This window comes from Puntigrus tetrazona, chromosome 14 (assembly GCF_018831695.1).
Source record: "Puntigrus tetrazona isolate hp1 chromosome 14, ASM1883169v1, whole genome shotgun sequence".
Lineage (NCBI taxonomy): Eukaryota > Metazoa > Chordata > Actinopteri > Cypriniformes > Cyprinidae > Puntigrus > Puntigrus tetrazona.
The window spans coordinates 24,272,554-24,298,482 of NC_056712.1; the positions used below are offsets into that span (position 1 = coordinate 24,272,554).

General features: G+C 38.8%; 1 protein-coding gene across 1 annotated transcript in view; it reads right to left on the reverse strand.

The window, feature by feature from the left end:
* Positions 1–248: 248 nt before the first annotated feature.
* The window catches only part of tnmd (tenomodulin), a 31,390-nt gene continuing 5,709 nt past the window's right edge, over positions 249–25,929 (reverse strand). Inside the window, exons 3-7 of the mRNA XM_043256662.1 lie at positions 14,182–14,322; positions 11,405–11,503; positions 6,399–6,558; positions 5,928–6,034; positions 249–1,620 (exon numbers count right to left, since the gene is read on the reverse strand). Coding sequence (XP_043112597.1) covers positions 1,411–1,620; positions 5,928–6,034; positions 6,399–6,558; positions 11,405–11,503; positions 14,182–14,322 — 717 coding nt within the window. The 3' untranslated portion in view covers positions 249–1,410. The remainder of the gene's footprint in view (positions 1,621–5,927; positions 6,035–6,398; positions 6,559–11,404; positions 11,504–14,181; positions 14,323–25,929) is intronic.

A 25,929-nucleotide genomic window follows, 5' to 3' on the forward strand; every position in this document is an offset into this window, starting at 1 on the left:
CTTTCAGTGTAATGTCTTTCAAGGTTTTCGTTACGATAATTTAGAATAATATACCGTGTCTGTCTTATTAGATTTCATATAGCTCAGTCATGTGCAGAACTGGAAGGGCGTAAAGCTAATAATGTCAAGGTCATCTAGTTCGTTTCCCAAAGAAAACAAACCGAGAAATTTGAAGGCGTACATTTAATGCACTTTTTAGTTCCCTTAGCACATGTTTATATGCAGCAGTAAATTAGTAGCAGACTATAAAACTTTTACCAGTTTTATTCAGAGGGAAGTTGCTGGAAAAACACAAAAGAGCATTGGATTACGTAAATGCAATTTATAGAGCACACATTTGCTTGGATGAAAGAATTGATTGAAACAGTCCCAGACCTGCAATTATGGTGCTAGCAATGTCACTACTTAAATATAGCCGCGTGATATGTGTACAGTGTAGTTATACACTGCACTAAATTCACATAACAGCTTTTAAAAAGGCTAATTTTCAAAGTTCTACAGGGACTTGCTTAAGCGTAAATACATTAAACACAATAGTTCATAATATAAACATGCAAATTACTGTGAATTTATTTGTTAACCTGGTTTCTTATAATGCCTCTCATCCACTAGAAACATGACAAACAAAGGGCCAATTGGAACGATCATGTCATGCAGAACTAACAAAATCAAACGAAATCAATGTTAATTAAATCACAACGTCTCGCCTACACTGTTGTTTTGAAAGGTCTGCATGGAATATGTAGAGTACAGTAACTGACCATTTACAAAGCACCTGTTTCTCTTTTACTTCTAGCATCAATATCAAGTCATGGACAGAGAAAAGAATCGAAAAGCATAAGTCGTACAGAAAGCATCCGTATACATATGGGTAGTTGACATGAAATACGTCCTCCATTGACATGAGACTGCACCTAACTCTGCTTTAAACAGTTAATTGTGTAATAAGAGTTTTTTGAAACCATATTAATTGAGAGGCTAATATTCCATGTGGTTTCAAATCAGTACGGTCATAAAAATGGCATGCATAATAATAATTACAAGCAAAATGCTGTTGAAAATAATTCTGTGATTTTTGTATTATTAAAAATGTATTTGAAGGACCACAAATTAAACTAATGAAGGCATAAGGTGAAACTGTGAAAAATAGCACCTAAAAAAGTACAGTTTCCCTTATGCATCTATAAACAGTTTAAATTAAAATCTTGATGCTTATCTATGGACTACCTATATAAGTATGACAGTGACGTGGTCACCGAGGATGAGCTAATGTTTTGCCTTATTTGAAAAGACTTTTTTTTACACAAAGAATGGAAAAGGTTTGGCGAGTATATGTGACATTTCGTACAAATGAAGCTGGTCTACGCGTACCCCTGAGCAGCATAGCACCTCTGGTTCCCAACGGCATCCTCAAATTCGTCCCAGCATTCTTGCTATCCACCAGTTGCAGGGCATGACAATCTGACAGATGACCCTTCCTCCCTGGTAATAGTAGGGATATGGCCAAAAGCCGCCCAGGGGCTCGTGGTATCGCCGACAGTAACGGTACCCACGACGACAGTACTGGCAGCAGTAGCCCTGCTCATCTAGGCTGTTGTCCAGCTCCATCCCTGCTTCTCTCTGCAAAGAGAGTGAGTCAACAGGGTCAGAATCGCAGCCATACAATACCTGCAATCTCACCACAGGGCGCATGACTGATGGCTTGATTTTAGCAATAAAAAGGTGCAGTGCTCTGAAGGGGGAATGAAGAGTGATTATGGGGTGTAGACACACGATGACAAAAAACCCTGTCATGCTCGGATATGTCACAAGGATCAGAGTGGCATTTAAAGTAGATGCTTTTGATATGCCAAGCCGGGGTATCAGATATGATATAATGCCCTTGACCTTTCCATTACGCCGCCGGTGGCATCGCTTGGCCTTAGCATCTCTGATTCAAGTCCTTTAACCCCGCTGCCTGTTCGTTCTCAGTCACAGCAAGTTTGACACTGGCAGCCAGAAAGATAATTACACTATTTCTTTCATCCCAGCCCTCCCACTCCCACAAAAGCGCAGCACTGGCGCTTGAGTCCGAGCAGCGACCCCGGTCTCATTTCGGCTCAGAAATGAGAACCCTCCCCCATGTACTTTCATGCCCTCCTTTGACTTTGGCATGAAGCGAATGGCACGTTCATACAGCAATTAGCGTGGTAATGATCGCCCAACAAGGATCAGTTTATTTGCTCTCGCAGGCAGGGTGTGAATTGGTGTAAGGGCTAAATGAAAGCGGAGTGAAAGGTAAATTGGGTAGAATTAATGGCCCTTGGCCCTCTCCATTGTGATCGCGTACGCGTGCCCTCTCCAGATTACCCAGGGCTGAGTGCCATGCCTTTGATCAGCCGCTACAACGAGATGGGTTCCGAGAAGTGCCACTTAACTTTCTATCTCCCGTAACTGTTGGAGCAGATAGCACCCTCGACTCGCACTGTTTCATTTGACTGCATTTCGATCTCCCCGAGCTTGCGACGCAGACAATATGACGTTATCCGTCTGATTAAAAACACTGTCATGGACCTAGTCTCCTCTGCTGATCTGCATTAGATTGGCAGATGAAGCTGTATCTCTCCAGGTCGTTTGGCAACGTTTCAGACTTCCTGTTGGGAAATGACGCAAAAGAACGTGAGGGGGGAAAATCGCTTGGAAATGTAGCGTCCATGAAAATGGCATCTAAAAGTGGTCATTTGAGGTGTCTGTATAGTATAACCAGGTACATTATTATCATTATTGATCTTTTTGGGTTTGAGATGAAGCACAGTGAATTATAATGTGCCTGTGCATGTGCGTGCGAGGATGCATAATGACATGCATTTCTCCTCTGGAGTCCCATTTCTCATTATGTTCTCCATAAACGGCGCATGTATGAGTTTTCATGAGCTCACTATGCAATGATGAATGGAGTGAAAATTGCATTCTTCTAATGATTAGACTTGTGCAAGAGAAAGCAGGGTGATGCTTGTACTCTTTGATTTATTACTCTCACAAATGCACAAAGACAATTACTGATTCATAATGTTTGTCAGGTTTAGGGTCAAGAGTGTGGAGACAACAATTCATTTTGGAAACGGCACAAAGCCTGTCAGTGTAGCACCGTTTGCTTTATCAGACTTTCACAGAAAAGCCCCCTGCCAGCATGAAAGGTGGATGTTATTTGGGAAAATAAGAGATTTTTTGTCGAGTGAAATGATGTGTGATTAGGATAAAACAAACAGACTATGAATGGTATTGTTCCGTGGAGGTATATTAATCAAACTGATTATGCTGCCGCATTGAGAAAGTAAGTGTTAATAACTTCGTGTTTGAGACTTTATACGTCAGTCAGAAGAAGTGAAGTACTATGGGACATGATGTCAGTCATGCATAGTAAGAGTAATTAAGAACAGGTGCCCATAGCTGACTAGCGTTTTGCATTAGCCTTACAAAGCCTGTCATGTTCTCTGTAATGTTTAGTCATAAAACCTGTAAAGCATGATGCAGTAGCATTTAATGTGAGAAAGTATGAGAACTCCTCATTTATTATGGTGTGGCACATCATACAGTTGATTCTCGACTTGACACCCTGTGGATTTACTTCATAAACCTCGATTACTGAGGGGATAAATTATCTTAAACTTCCCACTATCTTGATGCTAATCGAGACACTAGAGAGACAGTGTTTCCCAAAAGGGTTTTATTGATTCAAAAATACATTTTGAGTAAAATTCTTCATGCATCAATTGATTATTTTTTTCAGGACTGTAAAAGTTAACTTATTAACGTCTCAAACTTAATTAAATGCGTTTAACACGCCACTTGTTTATTTATTTATTTGAGCACAGTTTGACATACATATATATGCTTCATTTTGTTCTGTTCTAAAAACTGATTGGGACATCTGGAGCAGATTGGAACTTATCGGAGTGCACACAAACACAAATATGTCTCTTGTGGAGGACACGTTTCTCAGTAAATGATGGAGAAAGGCCCCTTTTACAGGTTACTTAACAAATCCAGATATCCTGTTTACAACAAAAATGTTACATTTGCATTCATTGTATGGTGGAATTGAATTATCGTTGAAGCTGAACATTCATCGAAATGCTAATGCGAACACCTGCAGAGGAATGCTGGAAAGATTACACTCAAGTGTGAAGAAAGTTTTATTAAATTACCGCAGATTAGCATTTTCTCTGTGGTTTAATATTAACCATTGATTGATTGTTTGATTTATTTATTTTTTTTGATGAAAATAATAATAAAAGAAAATAATAATACTGAAGTCAGCAAAGTTGACATTTGCGATGTTACAAACAATTTATGTTTTGAATAAATGCTGTTCTGTATAATATAAAAATTCTGTACTTTAAATTAGTCAAAGAAGTTGTCACAAAGATATTAAGCAGTAATATATATTTTCTAACATTGATAATATTTTAATATTAGAATAATTTATTAAAGAACATGTGATACTGTATCACAGTACTTTTTTTTTTTTTTTTTTTTTATCAAATAAATTCAACCTTGGCAAGCATGAGACTTACCGCCTCCAAATTTTTTAAGTACAAAGAGAATTCATCTTCATTGCGTATCAGAGCATCAGATGTAGGGAGGCAGGTTCAATCAACGATATGCAAGCCAGAATGCTTTCAGCCAGGATGCAGGGTCACGATGCCTACCATCAAGAACTGCGACAGGCACACGAGTCTGAGATTCGACGGGACCCAATCATCAGAGGCTTATCCTCCCAATGTAGGTCAAGGACCATGATGCAATTTCTCAGCGCAGCCAGATGATAGTTATTCAGTTTGAAAGATATCCAGAGCTGTGCTGGCACACAACGCATCAGTGTGGCAGGACTGGGGAAAGGTCAGCCTCGTATATCTCAGGCCTTCTGTCACAGGAACTTTGATGATTATTTATAAAAAGTGCACAACAGGAAGAGACCTGTAGCAAAATTCGAATTCCCTCCTCCAGCTGCAGACGTCTGCCGGTGGGAGAGCTAAAGAAGGGCTTGCGTCTAGGGTCCTCTGAAAGGTCTGGGATATCTGGCTTCCCAGCAGCATCTACATGACTCCAGACTCCAATTACCGGGAGCCACATCCCCTCTGACGTTCACAAAAGCCTTTGTTATCGCTCTGCCCACAAACACAGCCCGCCTGCGCTTAGCCTTGGAATTGGCTGGATTGGTGTGTATTAACCAGCTGATAGAAGGAGAGGATTTCAAAAGGGAAAGGTGGTTTCATCTGGGTCTGCTTTAATTATACGCTACACTGCGGCCCATGTTGCTGTATGAGGTGGGCAGGCAAGACGTTCCTGGGCCTCTGCAGATAAATGTGCCTTTTTTCCTCTACCCAAAGTTCTTTCTTTTCTCAGTCTTCTCATCCTCGTGCTTGGAGGCTAGAAGTCACACGCTAGTTGGGGAGGTGTATATCGTAGGTGTGCAAAGCATTAGTGCGTGCGGCTTCAGGATAATTAATCATCGAACATATGCTTCGCTTCATGGACGCAATAAAGGACACTCTTTAGCCGCTTGATTCTCCATGCCTTGATAATTAAAGCATGATTAATACATTTATCTATTCATTAATGAGTGACCTTGGGAGGCTGTCTTTGTACATCACTAACTACATAAGAGAGGCAAGGAAAAATTGTGCAAGGCAAACTTGCTTCCTTTGAAGGCTAAATATCCCTCTCCATTAGCTGTAAGACATTAAGGGAGTCTTAAGTGAACTGGCCTGATTTAAGTAGATATATAGAGCAATTTCAATACCCTGTGGTCCACATGGTCTGTTTTAAGTTCGGAAAGGGAACTTCGATTAATGTACGATTTATACCAAGAAAGAGAGCATGACTATCCGACTCACATCCGCCTGAACACCTCTTTTAGTAATGAACCTGGGGCTCATACTTACATAGTCATTCACTGGTAAGTGGTCCGTGATGTCCCGGGCCTGGCGTAAACCTCTCGCCTCCAGCTCGGCTGTCTCCTCCACGTCCTCGACATCGTGGAATTCATCGTCTGCGTCAAAGAAAAATAGACAGTAAAACTTGCTACTGAAAAACTGATATCATGAAAGGCCTCTCTGATCTTCCTTAAGAAAAAAAGCCCTCCTGTACTATAATGCCCTCGTTTGGATAAACAGAAGGTGGTTTGTGGCAAATATATATGAAGTATCGTGTCCTTGATTAGTTAATCAGTGTTTGCTTAGTACATTTCTAGAGCTTTAACCATACAATTTAGTGTTTTTATGCCTACGTATTGAAGAAAAGTACAAGCAAACAGTGGAGAGCAAAAGAAATTACAGACTCGACTCTTAGGCTATTCTGAAACCTTATTACTAGGGTTGAATTGGATTTCGAGGTGTTGAAGCCCTGTTTGTAACCTCTGAGAGGAGATGGGTGGATCCAGTGGATGGGCAGATCTTGGCAAATCTCCAAGATCTTGGAATTCAACAGAAATGTTTTGTTGGAGACTGGTTCTTCAGTAGGGATCCATATCTGAGAGTCCACCATCTGCATATCCACTTCACCTGTCTCACTCATCTGTGAAAAGAATGTACATCTTAATGCCTGAACAAAAGCATTTATACTAGGTAATAGATAGAGATAGATGATCATCTGATCATAGTACCATGTTGATCTGGATACTGCAAAGTATTGCCAATATATATATATTATATATATATATATATATATATATATATATATATATATATATATATATATATATACTAAACATTACACTTTAGTATATTAAAAACATAGAAATGAGTTCCAGAAACTTTCAGTGCTTGGACGATATCGACATTACTTCCCCAAGATTTAATTTTGTACTAAATCAACTCACAAATTCCTTACACTGCATTGCACCAGAGGTCAGATGGCAACTGAAGCTAAATTTGGAAGTGATCTTGCATGCTGATATCTTTTATTACACATAACGATATCTGAGGATAAAAATAAGTTATTATATCCATTGAGCAATTTACTAAACTGAAAATGGCCAGACTTCTGTTTTAAACTACAATTTCAATGGCTAAATAATCGAGACCATTAAACAATCATCACACAAAGCCATTATAATAAATAACCACATTTACGCTTTAACTTTAATGTGATTGATGTGTCTTTGTTACAGCCTCTGGTTAGTGCTGCAGTCTCTGTTTAAATGAACTCCATGAGTGAAGTGTCAGCAGTGTGAGCGGTTTGCGACAGGCTCCTTGTGTCTTTCAGCAGTTCTGGTAAGATGAGAAATAGATCGTATCTTACACAACTTGCTAACACAGTTCATATTTTTACTTCAAAGCCTATTTTATGCATTGATATTTTTTGTGAAAAAATAATAAAACGACTGGTTTAACAAAACACTCAGGATCAATATTTCTATGTGGGGTTCAAGTGGAAAGTATCGATATTGCAGTTGTACTTTCAGAAGCTCATTTGGCTTGATTAAAACTGACCCAATTCTTTCCATACCCTCCAAACACATTTCTGTTTATCAGTTTATTGCGCATGCATCCTAAGTCTCCATCCCACAGCCAGAAAAAGATAAAGCTGGAGTCTCTGCTTTATGCTATTGCCTTGGATCACTTCACTCTGTAGGGAACAGAGAACTAACTGCTGACCATGGCTAAAATATTTAATTTGACCTCTCTTAAAGACTATAGCTGTACCTTCTTGTAAAACACTTATTTCTTCCCTAGCTTTGAAATAAAATTCCCTTTTCTGCAGGCACTGGCAGTGTTGCATTTTAATTTGTACAGCAATAGGAGTACAAAAATACATCTGACTTTAAGATGACTTTAAAGTCTGACTACTGCGTTGGTCTCTGGAAGGACTGACGTGTTATTCAGTCCTCTAGGCATAATAAAGTAGACTGTGGTGCATCCACCCCGTCACCAATTATACAACTAATTATACAACTGATAATAATGTACTTAATTTGTTAGTTCTGCAGTTCATGAGCTGTTAAGTAAATTATTATTGCTTAATGATAGCAATTGTATGTCAGTTTGATCTAATTGAGATCTAGAAAGCATCTTTGGGTAATGTAATCACATGAGGTATATGTTTATCGTGCTTGTAGTTATGTGTAAATAGAAGTACAAACAAACTCTGCTACATTCCCTTGTTAATTAGTGCAGAGACCAGAGAAACGGCTCACATGACAAATATTTTTACAAGGTGATTTTCTCCCAGTCTAAAGCTTAATTGCACATTAGTTAAGCTTGATGTAGAATCCTGAGGCTATTGTCTGAGCTACTATCATTTATATTAGATTCCCCTCTTTCTCTTCCATTTGCTCTCCCTCTCAGCCCTCTTTTTTTCATCCCGCTGCTCTTGTTTTATTAGAAGTCATTTTCGGTGCCTTTTCTTGTTTGTTGGGAAGTGACACAGCACTGACCTGTAGCGGTTCCAGTTCCGCCTGATTAAAAGCTTCACTCTTTGCGCCTTTGAGACAGTTTCTTTGCTCCGGACCTCTTTCCCTCAAATCACGCTAAACTAATGATGACTAGGAGGACAGCCCGCATGACTCAAGCAGTGAAGGATGCTGTTTTAGCCTAAAATTAAAACAAGGGCCAGCGGTGCAAGTAGGCTGCTTTAATTGGCCATCTTGACTGCTCGAGCAAAGCGTGCCTTTCATACGAGTAAACAAAGGTTAGGGCACTGATCCTGTAACATTTCGTCATATTTTTGAGAAATTAGCCAGATAAGTTTAAGGGTGAGTTCTCTTGAGAGCTAAAAGTTGTGGAAGAGGCATTGAAGAGAAAAGAGCAAAACTGAATCATGTCTTGAGTAAGGTCAAGGTTTGGCTGGTTAGCATGGCCCAGTTAGTATGACCCCTGCTGGTCAATGTTCAATGTAGAAACCTTTCCATCAAAATATGTTTTTCATTTGAAGTGTTATCTTTCTGTAGTTACACATATGTATGATTATTTACAACATAAATTATTTAGTTGCATTATAAATTAACAGATTTAATTGATCCTTTCTGAATAAAACGATTAATAAAAAGGCTGATTTCTATTTGCAAACTGACCCCAAACATCTGAGCAATACTGTATACCTCAGGTTACTGACATAAAAAGGTTGTGTCCAGAACTGAATACCCATGAGCAAAATGCAGAATTCAAAGCACGTTGTTCCAAAGGCATGCCTTTGGCATGAATAGAAATTCTAACAAATATCTTTCTTTGGGCTAGTCTGGGATTTTTCCATTTTTTTAATGCCAGGGATGCTAAAGGATCCAAGAATTTTAATGCCAAATAAGATGAATCACTTGTGATGATCTTTCTTTGTAAAATATAAAAACAGCTGTTTTGTCTTCTCTTGAAAACTTCTACACTGTAAGAAGAGATTAAAAAAAAACTAACAAAAGTTATTATTAACATGAGAAATTAGGGTTGTAAAAATAAAATATTCACTGATCAGTCTTCTGATTAAAAAATCTGAATTATGCTGTAAAAATATTAAATGTTAATAAAATATTTTTTTTTATTATTGTTTCATTTAGTTTTTTTTTTTAACATCCACTAACTACCTTGCACCCTTTATCTCAGTTTAAAAACTTCTGGACCAAGAATTCATATGCAATTATTCATAACTACATGTAAACTTTGGAAAGGAAAGCATAAATAGCAATGATGATGCGGAAAAGAGAGGGTGCACACAGAGAGGTAGTTACCAAATTTATCCTGAGACTCAAGGGCTGTGCAGGAAGACAGGCCATGATTTCATCGTAGACATTTGGGCAGTTGGAGACCAGTGGGAAGTTCAGGGATTACCACTTTCATCATTTCCCAGACTGAATAAATTGAAAATGGTAAACAAACTGGCAGCATACAATTTATGCTTGTCACCTGGTCGTGCTCGCAGGCTGCTTTATTTCCTTATCAGTGGCATGCAGTTTCTCCTCAGCCAGCATTGTTTTGTGGTGAAGCGTGTTAAGGCAGCTTGCTCTGGGACCACAGTCGCATGCCCTGCGGCTCAGCTGCACTTGGAGCTAATAATGTGGATTTTAACCTCTACTTCCTTTACATGCTCACAACCTTGGAAAGAATGGCCTGCTTCTCTCTCTCTCCAGCTCTCTCTATCGTCCACAGGCAAGCGGGCTTTGGTTTCAATAGCATCCTGATTTATCTCAGGCCTCCATGCTGGTATGTATATAATCAAAGATTTAGAGAAAGCAGGAATGTAAATAGGCAGTTAGCAAGCCTAAATAATTCTGTCACCTTCGTGTGAAGCCCACAGCTTGCGTTTTTAGCATTTTACACTCTTTAGTCTGTTTATCCAATAAATGAGAGATCATTTGTGTGAATGTTCTCCTGGTTAGCTGCGTCTTTATGGTAGGAACAGCTTGCTCCATCTTGCACCATGTGTCCCCGTCCCCCCTCGAGAACCAGGCACATCGCCTTGCTCTCTTTCCGTCTCCCCTCTTTCTCTAGCCCCACTGCTTCAGCCCTGGCCAACTCTGATTGATTTCACATCTGTGAAATAAAGCTTAGCCGAAAAATCTAATTAGGTTTCACAATGAGCAAAAAAAAGGGAGAAATGGCAGCGACATATGGCGTTGGCTTCGCAATTAGTATCTGTAAACATGGATTAGACATTAAAACGATGAGGGAGAGAACATGCAGGCTGTTTCTGCCTATAATACCTTCTGTTCCAAAAGTCAAAGAGGATGTCTGGGAACTTGCGACAACAATAGATCACTGTGTTTTTAATACAAACCAAAGAGGTGCGACACTTTGCCTCACTCCCCCGTTTCGATATGAACTGCGACGGAAAGAGAGTTTAGCGCTTTTCGAAGCCGTCTGCCATTCTCCATGACACCGATAAATTGGATGTTTGATTGATAGAATTTTGCCCATCACTCTTGCTGAGCATCACAGACAGCCATTAGAGCAGGAGAACAGAGATGAATCACTTCAGCCCTGAGTCAAGTGAAATTTACGGAGCAAACATCTTCAAATACCATTTTAATGGCTTACCTTTCCCAAGGACCCCTCTCTCTCTCCTTAAGGCTATTTGGGCTGAGGCTTCAGAGGAGATGATTAAAAATTAATATTAGTTCAGGATTGACGGCAAACACCATTTGATGTGTGCCACAAAGGGGTTATGGGATTGTGGACTTTCGGATGTATTCACGGCCACAGGAGACCCAAGTTTATACTTTTGTGGAAAATGCTGGAGGGGAAGATGAGATGGTGGAGGTGGAGGTGGATGGGGAAGTGGCGTGGGTTTGCTGGTTAGTTGGATTGCAGATAAATGGTGATAGTTTTCATTTTTTGCAGTCTGATGAACTCTATTGCAAAATTCATGATGTTTTTTTTACACCTTTTTTAAGGAAGCAGATCTCTGAAAGATGTGTTTGGTGAGATTAGAATACCTCTATGTCGATGTTCTTTGAGTCCAGCTTTGGCAGCTCCTTGGTTTGAGCTCTGATGTAGCATCTCTGGTGCTTGGCAAAACGAATGCCCGTGATGCCCTTGGAAGACATAAATGTTAATGAGATTGACTGTTTATTCCATGATTTGAAAAATATCAGCATTTGACCTCAAATACTCTTACAAAAACACCCCGAAGCCTTTTCAGTGCAGCACATATACAGCCAATGTTACATAACTAAAGCAACGGGAATCGTTTCCTAGCCAGTTCAAGATTATTGGTCTACAGCCCCAGCCAGTAGAGAGGTATACCACTGAAGCCATGATTATATGTAGGCAAAGCCCATTGATTTGCAGCACTTATGGTCTGTGTTGCGAAGCTAATCTGTTTGGTGAAGTGAGGAGCTTTTTTGCTGAAAGCCACAGTTGATGGTCTGCCATACAGAATTTGTTGCTTTACACTTGAAAAGAGAAAAACCCATTTTAGCAGGAGCATCTGAAAAAAGTTCTTTACCGTCTGAAAGTAGTCTTCGAAGGGAAATAAAGGCTATCGCGTTACAGACTCTTCACTCGGAAGGATAAAAACAATATCTTCCTGCATTCGGGAATACATTAAGTAATCCACAGTTGCTCTGGTTTCGCTGTTGTAGCATAGGGAAAGTGAGAGTGAGTATGATGCCCTATGAGCTGTATCATTTCTGAAGTATTAACGAAAGCATCATAAATGCACATGTTCTGTGGTCCTATAACTACTGTTAGACGGCACACTAACAATTGTCATTTTCACCCAAGCTACCGGTTAGTAAAGAAACGGTTATTCGAGTGAAAAGTGCATTGTTTGTGCCGAAAACCATTGTGACAAATTGCTCTTCAATTTCTGGTAATGGTTTGCTTTTGCACGCAAGACGGACCTATCTTCTGATGAAATGCATTTATTGCTGAGCCTGGTCAACTGGAAAATGGAGAGACTCTTCATTACAGGGATAAAAAATAGGAAAAGAATGTCATTTAAGAAAGAGTGTTGAAGTACAGCTTTGCCATTAGCCAGATTAAATGTGTGCATTCTTTGAGACAATTATTCGAATGGAAGCACAGAATGATGCAATTGACAGGGAGGGCAAAGGAGAGCTGCTCCAGTCATTGGCACATTACTCGTATGTAGATGCCCACACCTGTTTCCATCAGTTATTGGTTAGAGAGACAACAAATACTGCTTTCTGAATGCAGGTGAAGTCAAGGGCTAGCGCTAAACCGAATTAGCACTGAGGAATCGCTTTTAACAGCATTACTAGATCTAAGATCAGACTTAATCTGTGTCTGGGAAACTGACCCTGGCAGTATACTGTTTCTGTATTAGGATGTTATAAACGGACTTTGACTTTGTTAAGAAATTCCCACTGCATCTTTACCGACCTCTTGTATCATCAAATGGGCGGTAAAATAGCTCATCTTGTCTTCCTGTAGGACAAACTAATCATTGTTATTCTCCACACTGATGGACAGAGACAGTGATTATTGGCAAAATCATTTAAAGCCTTGCTCTCAGCCACTTTTGTAACTGGTTTTTACAAGACTACAACGGTTGGAGAAAATGTGCCATTTGTACATTTTTCCAGGTCTTTTGCACTTTCTTATAACAAGTCAATGTTAGAAAAAAACTGCACAGATTGTGATATAGAGCTGCATATGCATAAAAACATTTATAAGTTTAGTGGTCTGTAAGATATACATAATAGTTTTTGAAAGCATATTTTGGTTCTGCTTAATAATTTTGTGGAAACTGTGATACTTTAGAATTCGTCAATGTTTTTAAACATAGCATTTATTGAAATGCATTGAATTGAATTGCATTTATTGAATGTTTTGTAACAATACAATCAATGTCACTTTTGATCAATTTGATGCAACGCTGTAGAACATATGTAATAATAACCATTAAAAAAACTTTTGAATGATATGCATTATATATGCATTATACGCAGTGATTTCTGGACGTTTATTAAATAAATGCAAAGGAAATTCATGAGTACTCTTACTTGGTTCAGCAAAATATATTACTGGAACATGCTGAAGGACACTTTATGACTTTTGGTTCATAACACAGTCTATGCCATGCGTCTCCTTGGCTTTCTCTATAAGCTGCTGTTGTGGAATTCTCATCATTACTTTTAAGTTTCTGGAGGACACTCAGAGTACTTGTCTAAAACAATAGAGAAAATATTTTACTTGTGTTTCTGTTGGCATTACCACTGCATTTCCATTCATGGGCTGTAGCCTTCAGGCTCTGTGGAGATGGTTTGTAGTTTTAGTGTGTGTAATGACTTGCAACATCCCTCCTTCACAAAAATCAATTCCAAAGTCTGCCCTGAGCCAGAAGTTGCAAGAAGTGCCGAAGAGGGCTCGGTGCTCGAGCTCCCCTTTCATTTATATCAACATGTGATTTGAATGATTTTACCTATTCACTTGTTTTCTGGTTTCCCATGGCAATGCCTTGAATGAAACTAATCTCTTTTGTGGCTTTGCTCCACTGACCATAGTAATTTAGAAAGAAGATGGGGCCAGCAACAAGTGTGTCTGAATGCTGATGTGAGATGTCATCGCTGCCAGTTTCCTTTTGCTTAGCACAGTGCTTTTCAGAGATTCAATATCATCAGTCTGAGAGAAGAAGAAAAACGTTCTGTCTGTATTTTGACAGCAGTGAGACTCGGATTGCAGGAATGTGAGCTGAATCTCTCACATCACAATGAAAATATTTCACATGTATGTCATAAACCCTTACATTTTTGAAGTCATGCACTTCTAGGACCTCGTCGGTGCCGTTTCCCATCCTGAACATCTCGATGCGTTGCGCTGGATAGATTTCCATCATGCTCTCTGTCTCCATTCCATCTAGTACGGCTTTATACTGATGATCATAAACCTGTATGGACACATACAACCCAACATACCATATTAAAAAAACACTAGAATATCAAGTCTGCAGCTATAGCATGTCCCATTTAAAATAGACAGGATTTCATTGTATGACATATAATATCAAGTGGGATCTGAAAGCTAAATTTAAAGCTACATTTACTCTTCTGAGCATATCAGCTGAAATCAAGGTAACGTACACTGAATGTATGTTTGTTCCTTTCAAAGTCACAAAGGTTCAGAATAATCACATTTGTAGTTCTTCACATTAACTATATTATACTATATCTTTGAAAACCAGAAAGTGTAAGGTATTTTTAATATTTAATTATAATTAACAGTCTTTTTAACATCCTGCCTGCAATTTAAAATCTAAGAAACTTGTTTTTTAATGTTTTGTTATGTTGTGCTATTTTTATAATATTTGTTAACGTGTCCAAGATAACACTGCACCTAGGACGAACACCGATTTAGCGCGCATTGCTTCTTAATTGCTTCTCAAAAAAAAAAAAAAAAAAAAAAAGGTTGGGTTTTTTTCTCCACTCAAGGAAAGTCAGTTCAGACTGAAAGGTTCAGACTGACTTTCATAGTATGGACAAAAAAAAATTCTGAATAAAGTCTTTTTGTTCCACAGGAGAAAGTAAGTCACACAGGTTTTGAACGCCATTACATTGTTCGGTATATGATGAATAAATTTAGTTTTTTAGTTAAAATATCTCACACTTTATATGAACACACTTTATGAAACTTTCCTGGTTCCTCATTAACACAAGAATCATATCTTCTGTCAAAGCCAGTCAGATTGCACAGGCTGACGAGCAGCATGACTACGACCTCTATTAATAAATGTGAACTGGCAGCTGCCCTTAGTTGCCGTAAGTACGCTTCAAGTAGACTCAACAAATGTCTGATTTGTCTGATTGTCTGAGGTCTCGGAAGCATTATATGGCTTTTCCCGTTGCCAGGCCTTGCAGCGCTGCTGTTTATCTCAGCGCTTTCTTAAATGCTGTTTTTGGGCATGCATGGGTGGCTCCTCTCTGTCTACAAAAATGATTCATGCCCACCAGCCAAAAACCCTGCTATTAATATTTATGTGTGTGTTGTGTTATGATGAGAAATTACACTGCTGAGCTCACCCTCATCTGTCTCAGTAGCAATTCTGAGTAATATGTTATGCTTAGACATAAGGCAAAGGATGCGCGCACACACAAGTATAATACTACATTAAGATTAATGTCACAAATCAACGTGTTTTCTGATTATTAAAGTGCTTTATGCAGTGTAGCATAGAGCAGTAAACACATCATTTAATATTGACTTGTTTGTCAGCTCTGTTGTGGAGAGTGTAATGTATTGAAATTAGCTTGAAAGTAACTTCTGCACGGATCTGCATTTGTATTCATCCATATACAAAGAGGAAGTTATGTGAAGACTAAGTGTATGAGTGTGGCGATAGCAGAACTGATTGAACTACAGTGAGATGTAAAGAGAATGAAATATAGAATATTCCATTATTGAGAAGTGGGGAGATATAATGCTTTTATTAGTGTTTTTATTAGTGCTTTGTTTATTCCTGCAGTTTGAGGGGGTCATTTTGTTCTGTCGATGCTTTATTGATTAAAATGGCTTTCAATCAGTCTTTTCATCACACAGAGCTATCACATGATTTCAGAAGGTGCTTTTTGAAATGTTACAGCCCCAGTGTCTATTTATTTTCATTATATAGACTTTTTCCCTTTTTTTTGTTGACAGAAGAAAGTCATATGGGTTCAGACAACATGGGGTTGTGTAAATAATGAATTTGGTGGGAACTATCCCTTTAAGAACATGATGAAGAGTTAATGAACTGGGTGTCCTGTGAAAGACCTTGTCAGTGTCAATCTAGCTTGAAGCTACTGCAGGCGTTCTTATTGATTAAAATTGAAGAACTTTTTAAATCCTCATTCCCTGTTCTTTTCATTTTTGTTGTTGCTCTCCTGTATTATGACAAACCAAAAAACCTTCCCCTTTAGCATTTTTAATGTAGTAATTATGTCTACTTTGTGCTCACTTGTATCGAAGTTACTGGAATAGATGACAAAAAAGGCTGGATATTATAAAGAAATAATGATAATGAAAGTGAATTAGCTCTCAGCACTATAGGAGAGTACTGGAGTTCAAGGCGAAACACAGGGAAGTGTATTCATTAGTACTCCATCATGCAGATACCTTGAGCATTACATTGATTCGTGTGATACAGTGTTTGCTTTTTCAGATTTCAGACACTCAATAAGCCTGCGGTGATCATGCTACTTGCCTGCCAAAATTAAATATTATTTGATTTAACCATAGTCATGGCAGAATTCTCATACAGCATATTAAAAGTATTGCAAAGTATTGAAGTGATAATGGACTTCATTACAAATAAATATAACTGTTATGAAGGTGTTAGTTTAATTTGTTGTTATTTTAATTACATAAAAAATAGCCACAATTTGATTCTCAACCTTTAGTGGTTTTCTGATACTTCGATAGTAAAAAATAATGGTCACACTTTGTTTTAAGGTCCAATTCTCACTTTTAACAAACAATTACTCCATTATTTGCTGCATAAACTGTATTGTTGATTTGTAAGGTATTGTGTAGGATTAGGCAGAGTACGGTCATGCAGAATATGAACTTAGTACATACTAATGGAAAGCCAATATGCTAATAGGCATGCTAATAAGAAACTAGTTAATAGTGAGAATTGGTTCCTAAATGGGTTACTAAAGTGTTACCAAAATAATGAACTGTAATTTAATTTTAATTACAGAAGAAGTTCTGTTCAAATGAAGAACATGTAAAACAGTTGTTGAGGGTAAAGTTAAGTTCGTATGTCTTTTTTTAAGCTAAACAGCTTGAATTTTAAATGATGTAATCATTTAATTAAGTGATCAAGTGCCCATCTAGTAGAGTATCCCATATATAGATAATGTGACTGATTAATTTGAATGTCATGTTTAATTAAATAATTATTTTAAATCGATTGACAGTCCTATTTTTAAAAATTCTTATCAACTTGCCATGTACTTCATGTTACAATTTTACAGACATTTTTTTTCCATGATATTGATTCGCTTAGTTGGTCTCAAAACATCAGAAAAAAGAGAAAAAGGCTGTATTACAGGACAGAGAAAATGTAATATCGTATCCCTGGGAGATCATAAGAATGTACTGGCAAGTTCAGAGCCTGCTCATGATATATTGTTAAAATCGTCCCTAGTGCCTAGGTCTTGAGCTCTCAATTCCTGCCAAACTCATTACTTTATAAAAGAGGCATTTGAGAAGCACAGTCTTTTGTTTACATTTTTTGCAGGTATGTCATGTGACCACCACAGGAGCTTTTCAGATTTATGACAATCTACGCATTGAGAATTCAGGTAGATTACACATAATCTACTTCCCGGTGATGCCACCTGGCTTTAATATACTTCGAGTACTCATGATAGATAACATGTGGAGGAGTTTTCAGAGTTCTCTTGTTTACTTCTTTTCATCTACTGCATGTCTGATCTCTTAGGTGGCCCAGCATATGGAGACTCTCAGAAGAGACCCACCCCGAGGAGAATTAATAACAGACAAGAAAGCCAATGAAGTCTGAGAGTGGTTTGCATCATCGTGCCTTACTGGTCCCCTGAGGACGCACGTTAAAGGTCGTCCAGACACTGTCACAGGTGAGTGGAAGAGAGAGGCTAGTATGCTCATGACAGCGTGTCCCCTTGTTGTCCTTAAGGGCCTAGAGATACGACCGCCCGTCAGAGCGCAACATGATGGCTGTCATTCAGAAGTGAGACGATGACTTCGCTTGTGTCCTCACCCTGCTGAGAAGAAGACCTGAGACGTACCAGTGTCAACGCCACCGCCACGTTGCCAGCCTTACCGCTGAGGAGTGCGATAAACTCCAGTAATTGAGTTGTTGTTCAGCATGCGCCTGAAGAATATCTATATTCCTCTCAGAATTGCTGTTTTATTTCTGTACTCTATGGGTTGCCTTGTTGTTTTAGGTGTACAAAGCGAGTGAAAAATCCATCAGACTCGAGGGCTGACAGATGCCACCCAACGAAATAAACACTAACTGGTTTTCAGTTGGTGCTGAAATATAGTACTTTGACGGTGGAAGTGTGAGTACAGCTGTAGATTTAGCACTGGTTTGGTTGCAATACATGAATCACCTGCAGGGTGTGCGGTCGTCTCTTCCCCTCTGCTTTTCACCAGCAACCCTGCTCTCCACACGCTCCCTGCACTCCCGCGAATGATGATTTAACAACTACTATTCACATGGGTAGTCACATGAGCACAGCAAATTCCTCCCCGGGGTTGAGCTCCCCTCAGAAATGTTGTTATGAGAGGTTTTTTTTCCTCCTCCTCTGACTTCCCTATCTCTGTTTTCCACATTTTTTTTCTTTTATTTTGAGTGAAAAAGAAGTACATTTTTCTTGCAGATTCAGAAAGAACACAGCTGCAACTGTCACAACAGCCCCCACAGCAACACTGCCACTTTTACAACTTCCCTACTTCCTTTGGTTTCTTTTGCCATTAGGAAAATTAAAGACACCCTTCATTCGATCGACAGCTTGGCTTTCATCTCATAGAAAAGACGAAGTGACACTAGTGTATGAGCTATAATGAAAGCTGGATTCTCTAAAAAATGAGACACCCTAAAGAAAAAAGAAAGAAGGAAAAAAAAACTCCAGGGTATATTGCTGTAAAATGAAGATCCCCTCAGGAAATAACTTCTCCAGATCAGTTGGAGACAGCGGTGCAGATGGCATTCACATGTGCTCAATGCATGTCAAAAGCCACTGTGTGAGCTACTGTGTAGTTATTATTCCAGGAATTAAATGATATTCTCATTTCAGCGTGCGCTAAAGATAACAATTCGCCCATTGATGGGCTCTTCATTACCGCCCTGATCTGGTCTGACTCCATTTTATCTGCCCTGAATGGTGCAGATAACAGCGGGTTCATTTCCATCACAGGTTCATCTCTATGAAATGCAAATGGTTTTCCTGTTCCATTTATTTCTCCCTTCAAAAGCCTCAGATATCAGGTATTAGCCGCAGACCACTCACTGTGTTTGTGTTTGGTGTGGCGACCAAAAGCAAATATTTATTTCATTTTATTTTATTTTTTGCTGTTCTGAGACAAAGGAATTATGAAAGCAGACACCGATGACAAGGCTTGTCAGGCTGTATGACCATTACAGTTAAGATAAATGCGAAGGGAATGCTTTCAGGGCTGCCAGATGCATTTAGTACAGCATCTGGAGATGTCCGATGAAGACAAGCGGTTGCTTTCCCGACAGTCGTCTGTTTTGAAAATGGGGAGAACGATTGTTCACTAGCTGATATGGTGCTACGGTGACATTTATTCTGCAAGGAGTTTGAGCTTTTGCACTGTCCACTTTCTTTGTTGATCGTTTTTTAAAGACCTACTAAAGTTAGTCTACATCTGTCTAAATTGAGAGGTCTCAAAATCTTCGTAGCCTAGCAGCTATATGCTAACCCACAAAGGTTCAAATGAAAGGCCCAGCATCTAAGGCACATCTGAAAATAATAGATACCTCAGATGAGATTTTAAAACACATGCCATGTAAATACACAAGCTTGTTATTATGGGATGTTTAATTACAACCGTTTACATAAGGAACCGAGGCCAAGAGCATCTTGTTTTCTAGGGCTCTTTTGTGCCTCTTTCAGTTCTTATTATAGCTCTGTCAACAGCAGAGTTAAAATCAACTTTTGCTTCACCCGAAAGCCACAGCTAACTATTAAAAATAGAAGTGAGCTCCCTTGCGGACATTTTGGATGCAGAACAGAAGGGGTATGAATCACTGCTTGTCTGTAACTAGCTACGTTTAATGTGCGCCACAAATAATAAACAATAGAGAGTGGGTTGGCACTCATCGCAGTACAAATCACATTAGTGGACGCGGAGTGATGCAATAATACAGAACATATTTCTTAACGCTAACTGTGTGCAGTTTGATGCAGACAATACAGATGTAATTACTCACACGCCATACTTCACGTCCCAGGCACTGTAAATTGTTCAATCGACTAAAAATGCCTCTTTATAGCACGAACTGGACTCTCGGTGGAATTTTAAATGCATAATTGCAAGCAATTACAGAGAAGGAATTTCAGTAGCTCAATTGTTGGAGAGCTGCAAGCTCATTCCTCTATATTTATACTCCAGAGGTTCACTGAGAGTTTCTTCACAGGCGAGGCGAGGGTCTCTCCACGAGGGGAGTGCAATGACCCAGTTTCCCCGCCCAGATCCCCTGCGAGTCACTGTCGTTTGCCACGTATGACCACCTTGCTGTGGTTGACTCGCATCTGCAGCTGCTTTTAATTTGCTGGGGCACCCTGGCCCCTTTCTTCAGAGCCAACGCATACATGACTAATCGCACCAGCCATTTTAAACAACTTGAGCTCTCACTGGCGATAAATCACTTTGATCTGAGCTACTGTGCGGGTAATAGAGCTATGTTGAAGAGGGAGGGGAACCACGGAGCATTGGGAGCAATTGCGTTTTCTCCCTAGTCAGCATGCAATTGTAAGGCAGGCTCAGGGACTGGGACATTGCTCTTTGAATCATTGTTTGCTTTTATGATCTGTTGAAAATCAACAAGCAAGTGCCGTTTAATACCCTTCTGTTTGGGCTAACTCACCTAGCTGGCTTAAAAAGTGATATCAGAGGCATAAAACATGCAATTTTTTTACATGCCTAAGCATGACATAGGTTGAAAGAGATCAACGTGCATATTTGAATGCGGTTTGGGACACTGTTATTCTTTGCAGGAAAAAAAAATAGTTTTTTTTTTTTTTTTTTTGATCTGAAGCTTCCAACAGTTGTCCCGTAGGAAATAACGAAAGCCCTTTCAACAGGACGAAAGAACATTTTCAGGACATTGGGTGATGCAACACTCCCAAGCTTCTGCTCTCACAACCGTGATTGATATCTCTGTGCTGAAGGGTGGAAACAACTGATGTGGAGTTTATAAATAAAACCTCCAAGAGGTGACAAAAGACCTTTCCCAAGAATACTGGGGAGTCTCACACTTTTTTTTTCCCTCCTCTTCTTTCTCTTATTCCTTTGCGAGGTTTGAGTGACTGCTATTCGAGTGAAAAACACACAATGATTCCTGTAATTGATTGTTCCTCTGAATGGCCTCGCAGTGTAAGAATGCAGGCCAATCTTCCGTCATAATAGGGTACAGGATACCGCATGAAATATTCATCAAACGCTGTTCAAAATGCTGGCACACTCTGGTACTTCTTTGTGAATGTAAAACAGATTTCACACAGAAAATATGGAGCTAAATGCCCATCTAAGAGCTGGGTTCGGAGCCATGCAGCCACAAAGGAAGTAACCTCTCCTGCTGTGGGAGAGGACATGATGACCCCGATTGTTACTCAGACTCACTAAAAATGACTAAATTGACTGAAGACATTCAATACTCCAGTGGCTAAGTGGCATTCAGACTGCTTGTGAGAGCAAACGTTCTGTGTTTTCAAGCTTTCAGATGCACGGGATAATTTGATTAACAGCATTAGCGGCTAATGAGAAGAGAAATGTAGCTTGGCTGAAGAGAACTTTTAAGGAGCTGTTTTCATTTAAAACCATTGACTGAGGTTCAGAAACTAGAGGTTTTCTAAGCGGAAGACCATTTTAGTTCACTAATTTGTATGAAAAGGTGCATAACGAATGCAAAAGAGCTCTGCTACATGTAGCCCACACGACAGCTTGACTAAATCTAACAGAAGAACCTTGAATTTTTAGGGGTAGATAATAGAAAATTGTGTTTGGACAGCAGTTTCCCTCTAAAAGCATTTATTTTGTAAGCCTTGCTTCATTCATAGCAGATCTCATAGGAGCTCTTGTCTTGAAAGCAGAATATTACTTATCTGACACTCCATCCTGCAATGTGGCAAGCAGGGAGACCTGAGGCAAGCGTTGAGACCAGAAAGAGCTTTAGAATCGCTCTGCTCTTAAAGTGTTTTTCAGGCATTACTGCTGCTGCAAAGCCCCAGTGATGGGAGTCATCATGTATCGCTCGCATAGTAACAACATACTGGTCTCTGTGCTTTTGCCATGGGTGAACGGAGGGGCAGCAGTTTATTTTGGTCTCTAAAGCCTAGCTCAAGACATAGATCTACATAAAAAGGATGAGAACCAAAGCTTGCCAAGTTTCCACACTAAAGCTTTAAATGTAAATGCAGCAAAAGTTGTGATCCAAAGGATTATCTTAGTAGTGGACAGAATAAAAAATTAAAGACTGCAATAGAATATGTCAAGGTATTAGTTACAAGTTATTATCATAAGCTGCAAATGTAGCCAACTGAGGAGTTTTTAAAGATTTTATACATTTCTTGCATAGTTTCATTTGTACTAAGTTGTACTAAATTGGTGACCACATCTGTAAAAATGTTACCAAAATTATTGAGTATTTAGTAAAGCATGGTCCATGTAGCATGATCAAATACACACAGACAGCTATGATGCATCAATAAATGATCTTCACTATAATTTGTGTTTTATCTTTTAGTAATATCAGTGATTTCTCATATACTGATTAAACTTTGCATGATTTATATCACAACCCTCTCTAAACACGTATCTCCGGTGTTCATTATCAAGTGTTTGTACCCTTTCTGTTTCTCCCTCGCTATTGGCTCACGCTTCTGTCGACAGCTAGTTTTTTTTCCGGTATCATGCAGAGCAAGTAGGTTCAGAGCTTGGAGGATTGTGTCAACAAAAAAAGTTCTCAATGCAGAGATGGCTTTGAAGTTAACAGCGGCAAAACGGTGTTAACCTTTGGTGTGTAAATGGAAACACAGTCTTCCACTTACTGAGGATTTCAAGTGGATAAGGAAGCAGAGAGCTCTCTGAATGTCGCTTTATCACATAGCACATGTAATGTATTATACATGCATGCAGCTATTTTTCACATCCCCAATGCAATCAGATATCTTTTAATGTTTCATCACTTTGCCCCATTAAAATCTGTAAATGATGTGCCCAGTTATTAAATGATGAAGAGTTTCAAAGCATGTTCAAAGCATATTGAAAATAAGCTAATACTCCCAGTCAAGCTTTCTGGAGAGCCGCATTCAGTTGTAACCTTGGCGTGCGGAATACATCTGTGTTTACTGCAAATAGCGACACTGTCTGAGGGTTTTTTAAATTACTTTCTTTCAAGAGCTAAATTGACTTGATTTCGCTGTCTGCCGTCAATGCCTCTATAAGCAGAGAGAGCAAAATTATAGACCTAGGTAGAGCATGAGCGAATCAACACCTCATGTTTACCCTTCTTACAGACTTTGGCTATGTCATTAGTAGATGAATGAGCTCCACATCATTGATGAAAATCATTTCACATTCCAACAGCTTGAGGAAAGTATCCGCAAGGTCATTGGTGCTATTCAGTGTACCTCATCTTTGCTGTTCCACAAAACTAATCCCCTACCCTTCACTGAAAACCCAATGGTGAGAAGTGAGATAAAAGATTGACATGTTTAATTGAAGCAGTAATGTGCAATTTAAGTGCATTTTGACTTCTTTATGTAGCTTAATAGAATGCAGATGTGTCACTGGGAAGAATTTGTGTTTTATCTTTTTATCTTTCAGTTGAAAAATGTCTTTAAGTTTTTTATTTGGTATAAGCCGGGCTCACACGGTGCATTTAAAAAAAAAAAAAAAAAGTCTGTAGAATTTTATTAATGTCAGACTGTACGACAACCAAGAAGAAAAAAGGTGCACGCAAAAAAAACCTTGTTCAAAGTTTTACATCAAACCACACATTATTAAGTGACCGCAAGCTGCATTGCACACGGGGATTAAATGTTGGTTATCTGGAATAGTATATGAACGGCCGCAAAACCAGTGTATTTAAGAATATTATAAGCAGCACCACACACCCACATAAAAATTGTGGCGCAACCTGTGCTTATCATAGCAAATGCAACATATCAGATGAATTTCACAAGCGCAGGAGTTTATGGCATATTGAAGAAATCTCTAACATTAATTCTGATCATGGCTTGTTGCGAAATATGAAGAAAGTTAATCGCAGGAGATGTCACACTGCAGGACTATGCACAAAATCTTCTGACACTTCCAGAATTTTATTGGAGGTAAAATTTGATCACAACGTCCATTTAAAAGAATACAGATTTTAGCCTGGGATTATAGGAATCTTTTGGGATTTTCATATTTTTTTCTCAGACTGCCAAATCATGGCTAAAATCACACAGTGTGAGCAGGATTAAGTCAGAGTTTCATTATTTTTTTTCCCATTCATTCGACTTAAATAGAATGTTACAACATGTAAAATGATCTATTAGTCTATTAAATCAAACAGTCTTAGAAAATTTATATTATGTTGTGGTGTATCTTTTTTCTCATCATATAAGGCAAATTTTTCTTGTCAATTCGAAAATCCGATAACACTTTAAAGTAGGTAACACTTTAACTATTAACTAAGACTTTTTCCTCAATAAATAATTAATTTGTTGCTTATTAATAGTTAAGTTAGTTGTTAAATTTAAGTATTGGGTAGGATTAGGGCTGCAGAATAAGGTATTTATATTTGCTTAATTAACACCAATAAATTTTAGTTCATTGTCATAGAAAGACGCTTTTTATTTTCTGTTCGATTTAAAAACTGTAGCAGATCTCACATACAACATGTGTTGGAGGGATAAATTATGCACTGATCAATTTCAAGGTGACTGTTGGTTAGACGGCTGCTATGTCAAGTGAAAATGCTAGCCTATTGTCATCTATGATGACGTCTGTTTTGTTTTTCTCTCTACCGTGCAAATGTCATGCTTTCAGCAGGTCATGAAAATCTCATTATTTGCCAACATTATGAACATTTACTTATGCTATAATGTTGATGTTGACGATTTAAAAGACACAGCGCTTAACAACATGCCAGCCCCCAACTAGTATGCAGGTCAATACTTTGCATGCATTGCCTCTCTCATTGGAAATCTTTCAGCTCCCACTAGGAGATGCCAATCATCTTTGTGTTTAATATTTTATCACTGAATCAAGCAGGATCCCCCCAAAGGGCTATTAACACTGACTGACTAGCAGAAGCACATCTGCTGGGGTACGCTGGGAAACTACCTTTGATAAGTGCCACATTGAAGCAACAAAGCAACAACCGATTCAGTCCGGTAATACCATCACAATGATGGGTGACTGAGTCCATTTTAAGATTGTTATATAGATAAAATACAGAAACGGATCTCATATCTGAATGGGAAAATCACCTTGACTATTATTCACATCTCAATGACTGTGAATTTAACTCCATAGCTGACTGACAGATTTAACCCTTAATCCATTTGAAATAATGAGGCACATTCTGTGGATCTGGGTGGTGTTAAGAACGGTTTCAGAAAAGTTAATCTGATGAAATCTACTCTTATGTGAGAGAGCTGTGTGGCAGGACTAGTTCTTGGCACCCTGTGTAGAATCGAAACAGGATGTGAAAGCTCAATCAGAATCTAAATTGTGCAAGAGAAAGAGAACTGATCTCTGTTCTGTTCTCTGATTTTCAGGGGTCGACGTCTTGATG